The following is a 22,367-nucleotide window of genomic DNA, read 5'->3' as shown; positions in this document are numbered from 1 at the left end:
ATTGGGAGAACTAAATTGGGAGAACTAAATTGGGAGAACTTAATTGGGAGAACTAAATTGGGAGAACTAAATTGAGAAAACTAAATTGGGAGAACTAAATTTGACAAACAAAGATGGAAGAATTAAATTGAGAAAACTAAATTGGGATAACTAGATTGGGAGAACTAAATTGAGAAAACTAAATTGGGAGAACTAAATTGGGGATAACTAAATTGGGGATAACTAGATTGAGAGAACTAAATTGGGAGAACTAAATTGGGAGAACTAAATTAAGAGAACTAAATTGGGGATAACTAGATTGAGAGAACTAAATTGGGAGAACTAAATTTGGAGAACTAAATTGGGGATAACTAGATTGAGAGAACTAAATTGGGGATAACTAGATTGAGAGAACTAAATTGGGAGAACTAAATTGGGGATAACTAGATTGAGAGAACTAAATTGGGAGAACTAAATTGGGAGAACTAAATTGGGGATAACTAGATTGAGAGAACTAAATTGGGAGAACTAAATTGGGAGAACTAAATTGGGAGAACTAAATTGGGATAACTAGATTGAGAAAACTAAATTGGGAGAACTAAATTGGGAGAACTAAATTAGGAGTACTAAATTGGGAGAACTAAATTGGGAGAACTAAATTGGGGATAACTAGATTAAGAGAACTAAATTGGGAGAACTAAATTGGGAGAACTAAATTGAGAGAACTAAATTGGGAGAACTAAATTGGGAGAACTAAATTGGGAGAACTAAATTGGGGATAACTAGATTGAGAAAACTAAATTGGGAGAACTAAATTGGGGATAACTAGATTGAGAGAACTAAATTGGGAGAACTAAATTAGGAGTACTAAATTAGGAGAACTAAATTGGGAGAACTAAATTGGGGATAACTAGATTAAGAGAACTAAATTGGGAGAACTAAATTGGGAGAACTAAATTGAGAGAACTAAATTGGGAGAACTAAATTGGGAGAACTAAATTGGGGATAACTAAATTGGGAGAACTAAATTTAGAGAACTAAATTTAGAGAACTTAATTTAGAGAACCAATTTTAGAGAATTAAATTGGGAGAACTAAATTGGGATAACTAGATCGGAAGAACTAAAATGGAAGAAGGGGAACAAAACTTGGAGAGCTACATAAAAAAACTCACATTAGAAGAACTGAATTGTGATCACTACACTGAAAGAAACCTGTAAGAAAGAATTGAAAAATACTTACTGCGTCTCCAGACGATGCATCCTTTGCTCTGCTTTTTTCCAGTTCTAATTTTAACCTGAGAATTAAAAAATCCGCGGAATATAAAATGGTTAAAGAAACACTGAATAATTTAACTGATTAGCATTTCAACTAATTTTGCTGATTCATATTTCATGTTTTAAAAGAAAATGGATGAACCTGAGAATCTGTCAACTTGTTTTAGAGCTGGCTACAAGCAACTATTTTCTAAAAACTATTGGGAAGCCAGCTGTGACATGTGAACGGCAAACTGGGATCTGCTTAGATGCGAACCAGTTAACGTTACAGGTCCCAAAAAGAGAGTTCTACATAACATATTGAATTGATTTCAGTTATACTAGCAGGAACTCTGTAATTAGAGGTGAAACATTAATACCTTTTTATTTCTTGTTCGTGGGCTTTGGCTTTTATTTCATTCTGCGACCTTTTGCGTTTCTAAAATTGGAATATATCTTTGCTACATTAAAAGAAACAATTAAAAAATCATGTTTGCGATTACAAAAACACTATAGATTTTATACACACCAAGATTACATAAAAGCTGTGCAGGATATAAATTCTGTAAACGGGACCAAGAATATTCCCTGGTGGTTTGAAGATTGTATGTGTTGTCCCTATTATTATTATTATTATTATTATTATTATTATTATTATTTATTATTAATATTATTATTATTATTATTATTATTTATTATTATGTATATTTGTCGCTCACTAAATGTCAGTGGTAATGAGTTCTCAGGGTTTGGCATCAACAAAATTTCTCAAATCTCGAGAACCTTTCTCAAAATCCTGGCAGAATGTAAGATCACAGTTTTCTGCAACTCAGTAACCCGTGTTTCAATCCCAATGTCCTCCAATCTCTTCTTCAGTTTCCTTGGTTTTGTTCCAAGTGCTCCTATAACTATTGGAATTACTGTCACCCTCATGCTCCATAACTTTTTTATCTCTCTTGCAAGGTCTTGATATTTTTCGATCTTTTCCACCTCCTTTGAGTTTTCTCTCATATCATAGGGAATGTCAAAGTCCATGATTTTCATTGTTTCTCTATCTATGACAATCATATCCGGACGTCTAGCTTTGATCACTTGCTCACTTTGGATGTTGAAGTCCCACAATACCTTGTATCTCTCATTTTCCTGTACTGTCTCTGGCTGATGTTCGTACCATTTTGTCTTCACTTCGATCTAATTTTTACGACACATTTCCCAGTGGATTCGTTTTCCAGCCCAATCATGTCGACGTTTGTACTCTTTTTGAGCCAACTTACTGCATTCGCTAATGATGTGGTTCACCATCTCATCCACCTATCCACATAGTCTACACTTACTCTCATCTTGTGTTTTATCGATCTTAGTTTTAATGATATTGGTACGTACTGTTTGTTACTGTGCTGCCATTATCGTTGATTCTGTTCCTCTTTTAATTCCTGTATTTCTAAGCCAACTCCATCTATCACTTCCTGCTTCATTTTCTGTCTGTCTTAAAAATTGTCCATGCAAGGTCTTTTCCTTCCAAGCCTGACATCTTTCATTCTTTTCCGCACCTTATACTCAGCTTCGCTCTCTCCATAATATTCATTTTCCGCTCTAGCTGCTGTTAGTAACCTTTCATTACTGTTGCTGACATACCTCTCAAGACCAATAATTGCAAGATTTATAGTATCTTCCACATTAAGCAATCCTCTTTCACCTTCTTAAGCAATCCTCCACCACCTTCATTATTATTATCATTATTATCATTTTTATTATCATTATAAGGGTGGATAAATGTGTCACCTTTGGCATTAAGAAATACTCAACAAGATCTCTTCAGTTCCAGCCAAAGCTTTTCGTGAACAACCAAAGCGGGCCTGTTGTTAAAAATGGAGAATCTTTCAAATACCTCGGCCGCTTCTTTGACTTCGAAATGACCAATGGCAGTCATAAAGAAAAACTGCTATCAATGTTTCCCAGCCTTCTGAAAGAAATTGATGACTTGCCTCTGCATCCAAAAAATAAACTTCTATTGTACCACAGATATGTATTGTCTAAAGTTTCTTGGCACTTCACTGTTGCAGACCTATCGAAGACCTGGGTCATTGAGAACCTCGATAATCTTGTCTCTAAATACATTTGTCAGTGGCTTGATCTTACCATAAGTGCTACTTTAACTAGTGTAGTTCTTTCTAAAAATCAATTTGGTCTCGATCTTCAGCTACCTTCTGTCAAATTTTTCAGATCTTTCAGCTACATTCACTCAATGCCAAACTGTTTCACGCAATGCCCTCCGAACTTCTCCTAACACAAACATTCAAGCTTTATGGAAAAACACCAGTAGTGGGATGAATCTGCAATACGACATTTACCGTAACACCAAAGATGTACTGAAAGCAGTAAAATCAGACAGTAGAGAGCGCTTGGCACACCAATTACTATCCCAGGGTGCTATTATTTCATTTCTGTTGGACCACTCTCTTGAAAAGCTCAATGGTCTTTGGTCTGTTGTGCAGAGCAACCTACCCACGAACATCTTCAACTTCATCATCAAGTACCTGAACAATACTCTCCCTACGCGCAAAAATCTAAGCCTTTGGAACCTAAGCCAATCATCTGATTGCGAATTCTGCCTTCTTCCTGAAACTTTACTCCATGTCGTTGCAGGCTGCAAAGTTTATCTCGAACAAGGTCGTTATACCTGGCGTCATAATTCTGCTCTAAATTTTCTTGCAACCTCCTTGAAAGCAATAGAGGGATACTCTCTTTTTGCCGATATACCTGGCTTCTCCTCACCATCCATCATAACTGGAGACAATCTGCGCCCAGATCTACTTCTGCGTACAAAGGAAAACATTCTTTATTTTTTGGAACTAACGATAGGATTTGAAACTAAGCTTAACTGCAATGCAGAAAGAAAACGTTTAAAATATGCTCGCCTTGTCTCAGATCTAAGACCAAGGTTCAAATCTGTCATATTTGTAAATCTCTCCATCAGCTCTCTTGGCATCTTCGGCGACTCATGCAGCTCATTCCTTGAAATGTGTGACTCTCTTTCCATCGATGATCGACACAAACGATATCTCATTTCTAAGCTTTCTACGATATCCATTCGTACCACCTATTACATTTTTTGCTGTAGGAAAAAAACATGGACTAACCCTTTTAACGTTTTTTTTTTGTCTTAGTACTATGATTGTAATAGTCTTATTTTGTAAGAACAGGCTAGCCAGTTACAAATTACCTTGTAATAGTGAGATTTGTAATTGTAGTTTTCACTGGGAATTTGACATTCCTCCGGGAATTTGACATTCCACTGTAACTCTCCGGGAATTTGACATTCCTTTGATTTATTGTTGCTTGGTCGAAGATCTATACCGTTACTCTTCGTTTTCTGTGATTTGTGGGTTTGAATTGAGTAAAGAGTTCAATATGATCAGAGGAACAAAGACAGGTGACCCTTTGAGTGCACTTTTATTTATATTGGTGATTGACAGAGTATGCAAGCCTATGGTAAGAGAGGCTGTTATCAGGCAGGGCTTCGAAGATGAAAGAAGGATCCATTGCAAGCTTTTGCGGATGATGTTGTTGTTGTCAGTTATGACGTAACGATTATAAATGAGATGTTTGATATCGGACAAGTTGCCATGAAGATAGCAGGTTTAGAAGTGAAACCCAGTAAATGTGCAGTTATGTATGCAAGGAGGTCTGGGAATAACTGGTACAAAGGCAAGGCAGATAAAAAGCCAACTGTGTCAATTCAAGGAAATGCCATCGAAGTTTATCCCCGTGACAAGTCCTATAAGTATCTTGGAAAGTCTCTCTCACTTTCCGGCGAAGATGCTGTGCAAGTGTATGAAGTTAAAGAAAGTTATAAAGATTTATTGGCAAAAATAACAAGCTGCAAATTGCCCCTTGCTCTAAAGGCTAGTGCTTTAAATAACTTGGCTCTCGCGAAGATTCTCCACCATTTTTACAATACAAGGTTTACAGAGGAGCAGTTGGAACTCATGGAAAAGTCCTTGGTGAAGGCAGTTCGAAATATATACGATTTGTATGAAACAACAACACAGCTGAGCATCTTCTTACCACGCGAGCACGGAGGGATTGGAGTTAAGCGTGTGTCAGATGTGTATAGGTCAACAAGGGTTGCATTTCTCATTAAGATGTTGAATCATCCCCAATTACAGTTCAAGAACATTGCACGTCAATCCCTTAATTTGGATATGGAAAAACGGAAAGTTGCTTCAACAGCTAATGATATGAACTTCCTTGGGTTTGAGATTAGTGAAGACGGCTACCTGAATAGTCGTACCAAATTTGGGTGTCAATCAGATTGGCCAGATCTTCTGAGATATGCTAGAAAGCTAGATGTTTCCATTGAGTTCAGGCAAGGAAAGGCTGGAGTAATTATTAATGGTGAATTTTTTGATGAAGGTGCTCCACTTCAGAAGTTGCTATTCAAACAGACAGTTAATCGAGATTTGCAAAAAGCAAAGCAATTGTCAGTTCAAGGCCCCTTTTTCTGCATGACTGATGTTCAGTTAAAATCCTCCCATTCAATTTTTTACAATGGGAAAGTAAGTGATTTACTGGTGAAGTTTGCATTAAAAGCACGGTTGAGTCTTGTTCCAACAAACTTCACAAAGCATGTATGGAATTGTGATAATGACCCTTCTTGCCCCTTTTGCCATCAGCACACGGAAAGTGTCGCACATCTGATGAATGGATGTAGAGAGTTTCACAACTTTTATAGTCGACGTCACAATCGAATTGCTGACAAAATATTTGAGGTGATCTCAGGAAGTATAAGTGGTTTCCAGTTTCATGCAAACAAACTTGCAGAATCAATAATAACGGAATATGGTGATGAATTACAGCGTATTACACGCATCGTAAACCTGACATCATTATCATTGACAATCAGTCACGTAAATGCATTATCTTAGAGGTGACTGTCTGCTACGATCTGTATTTTGAGCAAGCACTGAACACCAAAGAGAAACGGTATCAGCCGCTGTGCAGTCTGCTGCAGTCGTCAGGTTGGGAGGTGGGTCTGAAAGTGCTTTGCTTTGGCTCACTTGGTTGCATAAAAAAGGATGTTTGGACTGTTATGAGATCATTGTCAGTAGATAAGTTGATTGTAAAGGGCACATTACAGTGGTGCTCGATATCAAATTTGATAATGGCCAACTATATATGGAGACACAGGGTTAAGAAGTTGTTTATGTGAATCTATTTTCTCTCGGCCCTTGCGTATGATCAGATACAATAAGTTCTATATTATATTTTCACATTGGATGACTTCTAAATCTTGTGTCTCACAGTTTATATGAAGTTATTATGTATGTAGTGGATAACACAAGCCTAGTAAACATGCCTTTCATGTTAACTGAGCTTTTAGCTCGGACACTAGGGCAAATACGAATATATCATTATTATTATTATTATTATTATTATTATTATTATTATTATTACCAAGAACATGTGCCTAAGCTCAGCTCCATCTTCACAGAACTCCTAACGCAAATTGATTCTTTACCTCTCCATCCAAAGAATAAGCTGCTTCTTTATAACAGCTATCTTCTCTCACAAGTTTCGTGGCACCTCACAGTAGCCGATCTATCAAAAACCTGGATAGTCGAAAACCTCGATAATCAAGTTTCTGCATTTATCCGCCGTTGGCTCGATTTACCCATAAGTGCTACTTTAAGTGGCATTATTCTGTCAAAAAAACCAGTTCGGTCTTAACTTGATTCTTCCTTCTGTTAAATTCATGCAGTGTCAAACTGTTTGTCGTAATGCACTGAAATCCTCTCCCAACAAAAACATCCAATCTTTGTGGAAAAATACCAGCCAGAGCATGACACATCCAATATGATGTTTACAGGAATACTAGAGAAGTATTGAAGGCTGTTAGGTCAGAACATAAAGAGCGCCTTCAAAACCATCTTGTATCTCAAGGTACCGTTCTTTCCTTCATCTTTGACCACTCTCTTCCTATAGCCTCTAAAATATGGACCACGGTTCAAAGCAACATGCCCAAGAACATTTACAGTTTTACTATCAAATATCTTAGCAACTTCCTTGCCACGCGAAAAAACCTATCTAAATGGAACATTACTCAGTCGTCCGATTGCTCTTTTTGCCATATGCCAGAAACGTTACTTCACATTGTTGCAGGCTGCAAAACATACCTCGAAGAAGGCCGTTACACATGGCGCCATAACTCTGCATTGAACTTCCTAGCACAATCTTTGAAAGCTATACCTAATTGCTCTCTTTACGCAGACCTTTCAGGTTATCTCTCACCCTCTATCATAACAGGAGACTCTTTCCGTCCTGATCTACTTCTAGTCACTTCTGACCATCGGCTATTCATACTCGAGCTTACAGTAGGGTACGAAACTAACTTGGATGTTAATGCTAACCGCAAAAGAGAGAAATACTCGAATCTCATTCACAGTCTAAGCTCAGCCTATTCTTCTATCATGTTTGTTAATCTTTCTATCAGTTCCCTAGGTATCTTTGGTCTCTCTTGCTCCTTTTTCATCGACATGTGCAACGCTCTAGATATCAGCGAGAATCATCTCCGCTTCATGATCTCCAAACTATCCAACTTAACTATCCGTACTACCTATTACATTTTCTGCCGCAGAAATAAATCTTGGAATAATCCTGAACTTCTTGAATTCTAACGATCTCTGCTACTGACGACTTCTAAAACAAACAATGACGAACGCACTTTTTCCTTTTTTTGTTAATTTCTTTTGTTTGCGCTTGTAATAGTCTTTTTCTTTGTAAACCCAGGCTAGCCAATTGCAAATTACCTTTGTAATAGTGAAATTTGTAATTGTAGTTTTAATTGAATTGAAAATGAAAAGTTTCCATTATTATTAGGATCCCATCTCTATCTCTTCCTTCAGTTCCATACAATCTAGATCCTCCTTCTTACCATCAAATCACGAAAGTTGTTCGTCGAATGAAGTCGTCTGGTTCGCCTTGTCCGCTTGACAAGCTATCAATAATACCTTTTAAAAGATGTCCATATCTCCGTACATACATGACTGAGCTAATTCGAATAATTTGGAGTTCGGGTGATATACCTGAGGAGTGGAAACTGGCCTGCACAGTGCTAATCCATAAACGGGGCGATGCATCTAATCCTGAAAACTTCCGCCCTATCACCCTTGAAACCATTCCACTGAAAATATTCACATCTTGCCTACGCGATTCGATGTTTGCATTTCTCTCCGCAAACATGTACATTGAACACAGAATTCAAAAAGGGTTTCTTCCAAGACTGTCTGGAACATTCGAACATACTGCACACATGGCTTCTATCATTAACAAAGCTCGAATCAAACAGCGAGCTGTCGTCATCACATTACTAGACCTAAAGAATGCTTTCGGTGAAGTCCATCACAATCTGATCCCAGCAGTTCTTCGCTATCACCACATCCCTGAGCACATTCAAAATATTATCTGCAGCCTTTATACTGATTTTAAAACATCTATCATAACCGATACATTTCGTACCCCTTTTATACCGGTAGGCCGCGGTGTCCTCCAGGGTGATTGCCTTAGCCCATTAACCTTCAACCTTTGCTTTAATACTTTCATTCATTACATCTCAGATAATAAATTCAGCCAGTTCGGCTTCTATACAAACTCCTTAAACCCTGTCCATTGGTTTCAGTTCGCTGACGATGCGGCAGTGGTTACTGGTCAAGAAAACGAAAATCAAATTCTCTTAAACCACTTCTCTAGATGGTGCTCTTGGGCAAACATGCATATTCGGGTTGACAAGTGCTCAACATTTGGAATTAAAAAATCATCTACTTCATCTGTTCAGTTTCTACCCAAACTTATTGTCAATAAAAACATAGTGCCCACTGTTGAAAAAGACAAATCTTTTAAATATCTTGGTAGATACTTCAACTTTCCTATGGATAATAGTGATCATATGTCAGAACTATTGGAAACTGTCAACTCGTTAATGTCCAGTATCGACAAATTGTCGTGTCATCCAAAGAACAAAATTCTGTTATACCACCGATATGTGCTATCCAAAATTTCCTGGAACCTGACCATCGCTGATTTAAGCAAGACATGGGTGACAGAGAATCTAGACAATGTTGTTTCAAGCTTTGTTAGACAATGGCTCGAGCTGCCAATAAGTGCTTCACTAAGTAGCCTCGTCATTCCAAAATCGAAGTTTGGCATCAATCTCATTCTTCCATCTACCAAGTTCTTACAATGCCAAACAGTTATCCGCAACTCTTTAAGACTGTCCCCAAACCAAGAGATTCGCTCTTTATGGAAAGACTCTAGCACTGGTACAAACATACAATATGACGTTTATCGCAACACAAAACAAGTTCTCAAATCCATCCAAAGCGAACACGAAAACCGCATTGAAAACGTTCTTACATCTCAAGGATTTATTATCTCGTGCATCTTAAAATTTGCTTCTAAGGGAACTAATCAACTTTGGTCTAGTGTCCAGCAAAAGTTACCAAAAAACATTTACAACTTTACCATCAAATACCTAAACAACACTCTTGCCACTAGAAAAAACCTCTGCAAATGGTCAATTACTCAGTCATCTGCCTGCTCTTTCTGTCTCCAATCAGAATCATTACAGCACATAGTCTCTAGCTGCAAGAATTATCTTGAACATGGTAGGTATACCTGGAGACATGATTCTGTACTTCTATATTTGGCTAAAATCCTTTCAACACCTAGAAACAGCTCATTTTACGCCGACCTGCCTTCATTTCTATCACCTTCTTTAATCACAGGCGACTCCTATCGACCAGATCTTGTCTTCGTAACTGAAGATCGAATCCTCTACATGCTAGAGCTTACTGTTGGGTTCGAAAGCAACATCGACGAAAACAGTACTCGAAAAGCTAGGAAATATAGCGACCTTATCAAGGAACTGAGCCCTGCCTATAAACGTGTTACCTTTGTTAACCTTTCTATGAGTGCCCTTGGCATTCTGGGAACCTCATCTACCTCTCTCTCTGACATGCTACACCAACTTAATTTTGACTCAAATCAAACTAAATCCATCTTGATGAAACTCATGAACATTTCTATCCGCTGCACCTACTATATCTTCTGTCGTCGAAACAAACCATGGCTAAGCCCCGAACTAATTGACTTTTAAATGTTGTAATGCAGATAAGCCAATTATATGATGCCTGTAAAAGCGAGTCGTATAATTGTAAATTTAAAATGTATTCAATGAAAATGAGATGTTTAAAAAAAATTATTATCATTATTATAACGAATCTTTATATGACTTTGAAATTGTCAAACAGTCAAACTCAACTCGGATCCTGATCAACTAGAAAAGGCTATTCCGGAAAATGGCTTTACAGAGAATGCTTTTTCAGCATAAATTTTGGTCAAGTCTATCGGCTGAAACAAAGTTAGGTCTACTGCAGAGCCCAGTTTATCATCGACCGGTAACACTTTCCCGTGATTTCAAAGCCAGGCTAAACAGGATGTTACAAAATGTTTCTCGACTTTCAACCTTTGTGCTGTTTTCAACTAACTTTTAAACAATCACTATTGTGTAGACAGCGTCCTCATTCGTGGATTCCATTAAGCATATTTCAAATGGGAAAGTTGTATTGACTGGCCTACTTTTACAGTCATGCGCTCACGTGGCTCAGGATTCCCAGTCGCTATTCTAACTTTTTATACTCTGACTAGTATTTTCGACTTTTTATAGTAGTTTCCAAAATGTTTACTTTTTTCAAAGCCAGTTTGTAATTCTGCACTGCCAAAAATGATCTGCATCTCCTGTCTTTAAATTTTTGTAGCTTATATTATATAAATTTTCAATCATTGTATAACTTGCGATGTATGTGTAGCTCAAAAGTTTTTCTTTTTTTGTTGGGGCAATCAGAAGAAGTTTTTCCTTATTAACCTGAATAAAAAAGCTTGAGCTAATCCGTTTCCAAAAGATATGTCACTCCAATGTTTCTAGAATCAGTTTGTGAAGCGACCATCTCATTTTTTCAAGCAACGTACAAATAACAATCCAATGCTAATGCTGGTTTTTGCAGAACCTGACCTGAAGGTTGTAATAAAATTAAAACGAATTTCCAAATAGGAAACCAGGAGAAGCCTACACTGCTAAACAAAATTTAGCATCTAATTGGCCGACACCAATCGCAAAGTCATCAACAACTCCAAATAATCATTCAAATACCTCCTCTTCAAGCTCCTGTTCTTTTTTCTCCACCTGAAAAATAACAAACATCACCTCTTGGAATGACGTATCAATGGAAGAAATGCGCTATATTTACAACTGTTGATGCCAATAAAATCAGAATGGACAAAACATACTAAGCATCTTTTAGGCGATTGAATATCTAAACTGATGGATATGTAAACTGACATAAAATTGCAGCTAACGAAATTCGATGCATCACTTCAAGTAACATGGATCTGGTGAAACACAGCTATCATTCGTAAATTCTTTGTTTCATAAATCATCGAAACAACCCGAACTGAAAATGTAGATCAAAAGGCATTCGCAATCTTTCAAAAGAGGGAGAGTTCACCCACGACCGAACTGATTTGTCAGGCCTATATAGAAAGGCTACAAAAGGGAAAGGACAGAGAAGCCAAAAAGAGAAGAAGGTGAGATCAAGTTCGTTGATTTCAGCTATGAAAAAAGATAGAGTAAAAAATCAAGACCATAGGAGGTGTTATTGAGGTGTTGGTTTAGCAATTGAAGAAATCTGAGACTATCGAGTTGACGGGGCAATAAATAGGAAGAATAGAAGGAAAACTGTCGTGATAGAAACGATTAAATGCCTTGTAGATGTTGGCAAAGATCACTTTGCTCTAACTTTGGTCTGACCTCATGCAGTTGTGAGGTGATAATGGTCTTCATTGTTTAAGAGACGAGAGACCAGTTTTGATTTTATTTGACTTTGAATTAATTCAAATTCTGCTACATTACAAAAACTAGAAAAATTCTAAATAAATCAATTGCAGAACACAACAATAACCATAACATTATTTAAAAGAAAAATCGAAGCAGAATTCTTCAGGAGGAGGTCTGTAAATCAGAATTGCTTTAGGTAGGAGGTCTGTACATCAGAACTATTGAATTCATGACCCAACCATTTGGCAAGAAGTAGAAAACTCATAGTGATGGCGTAAGAGAGGAGGGGCAAGTACGTCATTATTGCCAAGGTGGACTCACTAAGGAAGACTGCATTGAGATTTTTACTTGGATATGATGGATTTTTGTTTGTTTATATCAAAAGTGGGCGCACGATGCTCGAGAAAAAGATGGAATCAATTTCAAAGATCAGCGTTGCGCTTCATACCATCTGTTGCAGCTCGGTCGCCAATTTCGAGCTGTTTTCGGTCTGCTTCCGTTTTTGTTGCTGCTCCTTTTTCCTAAAAGCAAAAATATGACACCTCGTATATCCATAACCTTGCTGAATACACAACAACTAAATCAGTATAGAAAAACGAATTGACTTCAGAAATAATGCAACGAAGAAAAAATGATTACATCTGCTTGGTAACTTCTTTCTTATAAGGTGTGATCGTCTCTTCCTTGTCTTCTAGCTTTTCTGGAATGTCACAAGACCTCCATTCCTCCAGGGGATGATCTTTGCAATACCACTTGTCCGGCAGTGAGTCGAGGTTGGTATTGTCAGGTAGTATTCTCCATTTTAAACAGTTCATGTTATCGCACTGAACCCACTTTTGGTCTGGAAGTAGCCTGCCAATGAAAAAATTGTAAACATTGAGCTTTCTATTGATAAATAAATAAATAAATACATAAACAAATAAATAAATAAATGAATGAATAAATAAATAAATAAATTAATAAATAGGGAATTAACGACAACACGATGACAACGAAAACAGTTCTTGAAGGGGAATAAAAAACCCTCCTAAAATGCTAAAGATAACTTTGATTTACGCGGTACTACAGTCTTTCGCAAACATTAAGTATTCAAGTTTTTAGTGGTTTCTGGATCTCTACAGGCGGATATTATGGATACTTAAAGCATTATAGGATGAGTGTTATTCAAACTCACACTTCGTTCTCCTCAACAAGTTGCTGCGAGCTCGTTGCCTGCTTGTTCGATCCTTTTTTCTCTTGCCTTAATACAACAATAAGAATTGATTATATCAATATAATTTACGCATTGAAAAAGCCAAATAATCAAATCTGATTGGTAGAGAAACATTATTGAGAAACATCATTGGTGGAAAATCTAGCAACACGCATGCTCTTCTGTCGTACGGCAGCTAATTTAGTGGGCAGTTATGCCCACCCTTATCTGGGCTTGAGGTTACAGAATAGGCTTGAGGTAGGGTGTCTTCTTATTTATCTTTATCCAATCTTTCCATCGAAATTTAGTCGACACTCTCGTTTGTTTATTATTTATCTGTTGTGCCTAAACATAAAATTTTTCTATTTTCAAATTGTCCATTTACAATCTAATAAATAATTGCTCTTCGGTTTCGTTTTTCAATTCAGTTTATGTTTTGTGTTTTGTTGTTCGGTGTTTTGATGTTTCAATACACAATCACTTCATTTCAACAATCAAGTATAAGGACCTCCCCTTGCCAATGCCATGACCCTTGTCAGCGTATTCAAACGTACCGAGAGAAAACCTACTATATTTCTTGCATCACTTGAATCATAATATCACTATTTAAATCATCTCATGAAATCAAATAGCACCTAATCAAGTCTTGATAAATTCGCTCGAAATACTACCAGAGTCCTCTTAAGTATTCTCTTCAAAGATTGTGGGTCTTGAAAAAACCAAACATAAAACCAAATCGACATGAAATAGTATTTTGCCAAAAGCGAAACACTGGATTTTAAGCTTATTTAACAAAAATTAGGAGTGAAAAGTTAAGTATAACAGTGACCAAGCAGGAATGGATGGGAGGATCAAGCATTGAAAAATAAAGTGGTTATATTTTCAAGGAAGAGAAAAGAACATGACGAAATGGGTTTGAGTGAGAAAACGCGTGAAACAGGCAACACTTACCAGTATTCGTTCAATTTTCTTCCCAGACCAGCCATGCACGCTCTACAAAACGAAAGAGAAGAGTAAAAGCGGATGGAAAGCCATGAAAGGGATGAGAAATTCTGAATGCAGAGAGATTTGGTTAAATCAGAGGAAGCAGAGGTAGGGGCATCACCAGAGACAGGGGTATCGCCAGACGCAGGGGCATCGCCAGAGGCAGGGGTATCGCCAGGGGCAGGGGTATCGCCAGACGCAGGGGCATCGCCAGATACAGGGATATCGCCAGACGCAGGGGCGTCGCTAGAGGCAGGGGTATCACCAGACGCAGGGGTATTGCCAGAGACAGGGGTATCGCCAGACGCAGGGGCATCGCCAGAGGCAGGGGTATCGCCATAGACAGGGGTATCGCCAGACGCAGGGGCATCGCCAGAGGCAGGGGTATCGCCAGACGCAGGGGTATCGCCAGACGCAGGGGCGTCGCTAGAAGCGATGGGCAAAAATAAAGGGTTTCTGTCTGTACAGTGTACTCCGAAGCAGCGGGTGTGGGTGTCTTTCTCAAAGAAAAATCGAGACATAAACGCACACTTGTATTGATTCAGGGGAAAGAGGAGATTTGAATTTACAGGGGCAACGTAAAAAAGAAAATTTTGTCTCAACAACTTTGTCCGGGATTGTAGTCGATGCTCCTGAACACCGTATGTCATTACCTACAAATGGTTAGCAATTGGATTAAAAAAATGTTGAGACCTCCCATTAAGGTGAGCAATTTTTACCAATGGGGACATTTTGTTATAACGTGTGATTTTTCGGATGATTTATGTCATGACGATTACCTGAAAGCTTTAGATTGGTCGAAGTCTTGCTTGTTATGAGTTGGCTGCAGAAAATCGCATTCAATTACACCAATAACTCCAACACCTAGGGAATTTGGCTGCAAAGGAGATAATACATGTTAGCGCAGCCAAATCTTGAAATCGTAATACCAGAAAAATTTGTAACGGCTCTTGCTGTTTAGCCCAGTCTGAATCGCCAAAAAATAATCGGACAATATACTTAATCAAGCAAACCCTTCTGTCAAGATTCAGCATTTTACACAAGCATTATAGATTCAAAGTTGAAAGACATCAATGTTATCGATTTATCTTGATTTGTGCAGCAAGTCCAATTGGCTCAAGACTCGTACCATGAGACGAGCGAAACTCAAGATGAGATTTTCATGAAATGAAACATTGCGAAATATTAATTGTCAATTCACAAAAAAACCAAAACGCGAAGGTAAATTCTCAAGTGGAAACCACTGACATGAAACTGCACAGAGCTTCCAGCAAACTTATTGGCCTAGTTACGCCCCTGTATGCGAGAGCCATGCGGTTCACTCTATGGGTCAAGACACATTCATTGTTCAAATAGGGTCAAGAAACTCAACATTCATTGGGAATATATTTCATGGATAAAAAGGACACGAATGAAAAAAGAGCATTACACAGAGTGGATCTGATGCCGCTTGAAGTTTCAATGTATTAATATCCATAATGATTTAGACAGCAAGTAAACTGGTGAATCCTACTAGACCACGAATCAGAAGCAGAGTAAAGGACACGAGGCATTTTACAACAAGACTACAAAATCAATACCATAACTTTCCTGTTTTACATATACGTTTCATGAAGTGTGGGTGGTTGCCTAGCTGAAGAAGTATCCTAATTGCAGAGTTACCCTCGCTGCCGAAGTACCCGAAAACTTTCAACTTGTACCTGAATGTTTAAAACATACCTTCAATTGATACCCAACCCTCACATACGGCTTTATTAATCTGTTTCTGTGGTACATCATTATTCCATAATGATTTTTGTTCTGACTGAAGCCAAATGTTATTTTTACTGGTTTTGCCTGTTATTTGTGAAGGAAAATATCCAGCGAAAATCACCATATACAACTAAGAATATCGAGAAAGAATAGAATGAAATAAGTTTTCGAAATCTTTCGATAGAACAAAATAGTCACCGTGATTGAGATCATATGCAGGCAGTTGACTTTGGCAATACAGTTATATCGAATTGCAATGCATCCCAAGTGTTGCTATTCGGATTTCCCCTTGATGGGTTGTATGTAAGTGATAATTCTAGTTGACGTTCATGGAATACCCATTAGACACACTAATTCGATACGAAATGCCAAAATCTGAAAATATCTGAACCAAGTATTTGGTTTGCGCGGATTTACAAATGAGTGGACAGCCAGACATCGCAACATGTATCAATTATGTTGAATCAAGCATTGTGAAAGGATACATATCCGGATGGTGTGCTTGGCTTGTAAAGATCCACCTCAGTCTTCGCAAGACTCTTTGCAATGACTGTCGTTTTCACTTTCTTCCCTCGAAGAATTATTTGCATTCTTGGCTTCAAGTACAAAATGGAACAATACGCCTAGCGAAAATCAAACAATTACAACCACATAAGCTGCAGAAATGGAGTTAACCAATTAATTTTTTATTGGGTTCTAGTTATATTGTTGCCAGAAAACCACTTGTTTGATTTCAAGCTCAAATGCTACAGAAATATAGGCAAGGGCAATGCGCATTCATTGCTGCCCAATCAAAATGCAAGTAACAACTAACGAAATGCATCCGTGTACCCTAGCGGAGGCGCGATCGCAAGAAAGCCCTTGAAACACCAGACACACTAGAAATGGTTTCACCGGGCTTTCTTCTTAAAGACATTCCTGTAAAATAAAAAGGCTGAAAAATTAAGATCTGCTACCAGCAGCTAAAAAACAAAAATTGCACTGCTTTGGTGAAATGGAATAAATTATCAAATGCCATAATACAGTACCTGACTTGTTTAAATACTAAAATCTTCAGTTATAAATTGGTAGAATGAAAGCGTAGAGATCTTTCAGGAAAAGAAAGATAAAGCAAGAAGAGGATAAAGGGGACCGCTTTACTGTCGACTGGGAGGCTAATACATCAAGCAGAAAAAAGTACAAAATAAATCATGTTGAAAGGAATCAGGCATATTTTTACTTAAGAAAGCACGATATATGTCCTAGAAGGCGCCAAAATATGGACTTGTCAGTTGCAACCCCTTAAATGGAATGATATAACAGCTAACAGAAGAACTTGTAATCAAATAACTAGAATTGATGCTTGGATCATAAAGCATCAGAAACTGCTGACCAAAAAACAAGAAGAGAAAAGAATAGAATATGGCGTGAACAGCTTTGAATTTTAAAAAAGCTGGCCGAAACTCCAGAAAGAATGCTATGTTGAACGTAGTTTGATAATTAAAGTTTTAAAAGTATATATCGATCCGTACCCTTAGCGAATAATCCGAAGCCGGAATGTGGTCTTGTCTTTGCTCCCTTTTGTAACGAGCCTCGTCAGTGTCCGACAAATCGTCTGGAATTCGTATATCATTGCTATCAGTTGTGAAATCAAGTTCATATTTGATGCCTCCAGAATATCGCCTTAGATTATAGATAATGATACGCGTTCCTGAAGATCCCGGGATCTGTTTGAATTCCTCCTTCAGGTCAGCGATTGTCGAAATCACTGAATGTTCTAGTATCTGCCTCAACGACTTTCTTCCCCCGTTATCTGCTTCTAACAAAGCTGCAAATATTTAAGGAGCTAAACTATATGCAAAAATATACTTGACTCTCAGTCCTCATATTTGCGAAACATTGCTTATCTAAATTTCATGGTTTCAGCCAAGCCAAATACAATTTCGCACTAACCACAATTATGACAGACCTGATTAATTGAGCAATCAATGTTCCCTCAAACACTACGAATCAATCAGCACATATCAATGTCTAACTGTCAATAACTAGGGATTAATCAACCACTATCATTCAAATCAACCACCACGAGTCAATCACTATGAACCAATCAGAATGAACCAAACAATGAATCAATCAATCAATCAAAAAAAAAAAAAAAAAAATGAATCAATCAATGGAAATCAATCACTACGAGTCAATCACTAAGAATCGATCAGCATGAAAAAACCAATAGAAATCAATTACTACGAATAAATGTTTATCAATTACCATGAATCAGTCACTACACAATGTTGAGGTACCACTATGAATCTAACACTATGAATCAATCAAATACAATCAATAAATGTGAATCAATCACTATGAATCAATCAAACAAAAATCAATCAATGTGAATCAATCGCTATGAATCTATCAATATGAATAAATCATTATGATTCATTCATATTGAAATCAAATCAGTCATTAGGAATCAATCAAACTGTGTCAATAAGACAAATCATTCACAATAAAGCAATAATATTTAAGGTATTTCACCATGCATCACAAACGAAAGTGAAGGATACTGAACTTTTTTGTATCCCATGTGGCCAAGGGCACAATTATTGTCTTGGAGTTTATCTTCTCCAAATAAGTTTGAGATAGAAATGCTAAACTGCAACGGTTATCTCTCTTCGTGAAGACAAGAGCATCCTTGCCAAGTCGCATGGATCCTGATTTGAAACCATTTCCATATTGTCCTACTAGCAAATGGTCACCAGAAGCAATCTACAGTTATATGATATCGACATATGTCAGTGTAGGGAAAACATGGTAGAGGGCAATCAGTGATTACAATCATGACAATATTTGTTTTCTTAATCTCTGGTTGAGTGGAATATAAAAATTAGCAAACGTAAGGAAGAGTGTTTCTGTCAAACATATTGAAATGCTAACTTCCACTCAGTGCCAGTGCATTTGAAATTTGACAATAGGTTTCCAAGTTCTTCCAAATGGATCAATGAGTATAAGCAAGACCATTGAGCCTAGGCAGTTTGCAACCGACATTCATTGCATTAAATCCTGGATCATGCACTTGGTTCCAATTTAATAGGAACATCAAAAGAAGGAAGATCGATCTGATGTGATAGAATGAAACTATAAAAGCTAAGGTGAAAAAACTGATAATGTTGTTAACTTAAAATTTCAATAGCTGAATTAAACCTTGGAAACATGAACTCGGCCTAGGGATATAATACCATTTTTTGCGACTCTCCATCAACTATATTGGTAAACATAACACAAATAATATTTAGCCAAATTGAAAAATTTCCCAGCTAGAGAAATAATCCATAAATCAGAAATCAAATTTTCTGATGTTCTTAGGCTTTTTACTATCTGCTTTTGCAAAATCTAAACGACCCACCTTTTCTGAGAATCCAAAGCTGTGGTAAAAACGGAAAAAAAATAAGAGCAATTCATAGTAAAAAGGCCATTGTAGCTTAAGTGCAATAATGAGGGGGGGGGTTGACATTTAAGTTATCCAGTAGGCCGGGTTATCCGGATATCTGGTAGGCCGGGTAATCCTGCCCCGGATCCTTGTTTTTTTGAAAATCCGGTTCCAGCTGGATTTGTTACCAAAATCGGGCCAGTTGCCGGATTTTCCAGAATTTTAATTGGGATAAAGGAAATTCATAGATAAAGCAGTTATAACAGAGTAAATACAACGAAAACAATAATTAAAAGTATAGAACAAACTTCAACGTAAATTTTAAAAGTTTAAGGCGTCCAAGCTTATGATGCGAAAAAATAAACTTCTTGTCATTCCTTATAAGAAGTTTCAATCTTTTGTCCTCAAAGATATTTCCAGCCTCCAAAAAAATGCTGTGAATAAACACTAGATTCTGGAGTAGACAAATATTGTTGGGCTAGCTTGGCAATGTGGGGAAGCTAATTTTGAGCTGCTGCCACTAAAGGAAATGACTTTCTTTGCGTGGTATGCATGGAATATTGATTTACTCCTCAAGATCTGCAGCTATAACAGTTGATATACTAAGGAGCACCAAATCTTAACCAAGGCTCACCCCAGATCCACTGTACGCGATGAAACACCAATTTGCTATGTAAATCACACAGTGTTTAACCTATATTAACTATGTTAAGAAGTGCCGTGTTGGGCTTTAGAGGGTCTTGTTTATCAATGGATAGTATCAACACAGATAGCATAAAGTGGGTAGTGTCTTATCAGAAAACACCTTGAAAATAAGCCAGCTAGAAAATAGGCCAAAAAATTTCATTTCAAACAAAAAATAAGCCTTGGCTTATTTTTGAGAAAGTAAACAAGCCCCAGCCCCTTGAAAATAGATTTGAAGAAACAACCCCTTGAAAATAGATTTGAAGAAACAACCCCTTGAAAATAGATTTGAAGAAACAAGCCCCTTGAAAATAGATTTAAATTGAAAGTGCTTGTCATCAGGAAACAGGAAAACTAGATGGTATATTCATAGAATTATTTTCTTTGCTCTTCTCACTTTACATTCCCTTGCAAAGCATATCAAAACTTTCTTATTAAAGAAAAATCCGGTAATGGCCGGATATTATGGCCCGATACTATAAAGAGATGATAAATCCGGTTCCGACCAGAGTCTAGAAATACTGATTCAGTAAACCCCTATTTTAATAAATTAGGGCTCGGTAAAGTCAAATTAGAACCAAAATCAAGTTTAAGGGTACATAGGTAGGCCAAGATTGAAAAAAGCAACATAATAAAAACTTTAATGACAAGACATAATTTCTGGCCTGTCTGTAAGCTGATGATGATTTCTTGAAAATTTTCTCATGATTTTCTATCAAACTCCAAACACTTTGGACAAGAAAAAAAAAGTGATTTCTGCTTACCTGACCATTTTATATAAATGACTTGGTGACATTCCAGTTCCATTGTCAGTAAACACAAGCAACGTTTGGCCTTTTAACATTTTAACATCAATAATCAGCTGACTGGCATTCACATCAGGGTCATAAGCATTATCTGTAGAGAAGGATAATGGAAAGTTTTCAAAACAATTTAACTGAAATAAGAGAAATCCTAAGCTGCTCATTTCCACCAAATGGTTTGATGTAGAAAGCACCTGATAAACTCCCTAGATAGGTTCACCAGTCGTGAAATTATTGACTTCATACAAATTTATTGTTAATAAGGTGAACAAACACCACTTTCTTCATTGTGACCCTGGTCTACTTCCAGAATAAGTGGCTCAAATGCTGTCTTGTGCTCACATTTCTTGAAATAAGTATATTTCCTTCATATCAGGAGTAACCTTTAAATGAATTTAACAGGTGAAATGTCCACATCAGGGCTCATTAATAATATTTTGTGCCTGCGAGCGCAAAGCCGAGTAAAAATGTGCCTCCAAGTAAAGTAGGGTGCAATTTATAGTCAGATACTGATAAATCGAAAGTCGATGTTATGCTAAATTCTGTTACACCAACTTGCCTTTGTCAAAAGCAGATACCATATCAATATCATCATGAACTACATGTAACTACATGTAAAACTGAACAGATAACATAATAAATGCTACTAACGTTATATTGTATACATAAGAAGGGAATGATCCAGGTTTTATGTATGGGTTGTTTTAGGTTGTCAAGTAGCCCTATCGCTGTTATCGATTCGATTTCATCAAATGGAGATATCTTCACAATTTCATCAAAGGCTTTTGGAAAGCTTAAACGCTTTACTTTAAATGGAGCAGTTTTAGTTGGAATATCTTCTTTTAAGGTCTGTAAATTTTAGGATTTTGCTTTCGCTTCCTTGGCAACAGTTGCAAGAATTTCGACATTACACTGGGTTTTTCTCATTTCGAAGAAAGATGCTATTCTCAATTACTTTCGTTGAAATATCTTATTATAAAAAGTATCTTATAAGGATACTCCGTTTTTTAGCCTCGAGTTTATCATGCTTGTAAGATTTGATTATTTTAATATGAAAATGCTTTTACTCCAAAAATTGAAGAAATAGAGGCTTGTTTGGTTGTCACAAATTGTCGAAAATTTTTGTTTTTGATGAATTATTTGGAGGTGCAGCATGAAATTTCAGAAATCGATAGCTACCAGATTCAAAAGCTTGAAGACTTTAACTTAAAGGAAGTGTCCTTTCTTCAGCCTACTATGCACGAATGCGATTAACAAGTCATAACATAATTCTCTGAAGAAAATGATACAATAATTGCAAATAATCTCTTCCACCAAGATATAATAGAGGAAAAGAGACAAACAGCCAACTTGATTTCGAGAATCAAATGGCACCTTTAGAGTAAGGACCTTCTGTCATTTTGGTAATAAAGACTTGCAAC

The 22,367-nt window shown here is 37.1% G+C and overlaps 1 protein-coding gene across 3 annotated transcripts in view; it reads right to left on the bottom strand.

The window, feature by feature from the left end:
* LOC135685288 (uncharacterized) overlaps window positions 1-22,367 on the bottom strand; it is a 34,609-nt gene that overhangs the window by 7,783 nt on the left and 4,459 nt on the right. For all 3 annotated transcript variants that reach the window (XM_065201179.2, XM_065201180.2, XM_065201181.2), the window contains 14 exons: window positions 20,908-21,040; window positions 19,436-19,454; window positions 18,597-18,798; window positions 17,565-17,860; window positions 16,539-16,676; window positions 16,021-16,137; window positions 15,081-15,178; window positions 14,269-14,310; window positions 13,300-13,365; window positions 12,765-12,977; window positions 12,574-12,646; window positions 11,442-11,474; window positions 1,615-1,673; window positions 1,221-1,275 (listed from right to left, as the gene is read on the bottom strand). In XM_065201179.2, the coding sequence (XP_065057251.2) occupies window positions 1,221-1,275; window positions 1,615-1,673; window positions 11,442-11,474; window positions 12,574-12,646; window positions 12,765-12,977; window positions 13,300-13,365; window positions 14,269-14,310; window positions 15,081-15,178; window positions 16,021-16,137; window positions 16,539-16,676; window positions 17,565-17,860; window positions 18,597-18,798; window positions 19,436-19,454; window positions 20,908-21,040 (1,544 nt within the window). The remainder of the gene's footprint in view (window positions 1-1,220; window positions 1,276-1,614; window positions 1,674-11,441; window positions 11,475-12,573; window positions 12,647-12,764; window positions 12,978-13,299; window positions 13,366-14,268; window positions 14,311-15,080; window positions 15,179-16,020; window positions 16,138-16,538; window positions 16,677-17,564; window positions 17,861-18,596; window positions 18,799-19,435; window positions 19,455-20,907; window positions 21,041-22,367) is intronic.

The sequence above is a fragment of the Rhopilema esculentum genome, chromosome 15, assembly GCF_057945365.1.
Source record: "Rhopilema esculentum isolate cy_ngs chromosome 15, ASM5794536v1, whole genome shotgun sequence".
NCBI classification, from domain to species: Eukaryota; Metazoa; Cnidaria; class Scyphozoa; order Rhizostomeae; family Rhizostomatidae; genus Rhopilema; species Rhopilema esculentum.
Note: the sequence above shows the minus strand (reverse complement) of the source record. Positions and strands in the feature narration are given on the sequence as shown.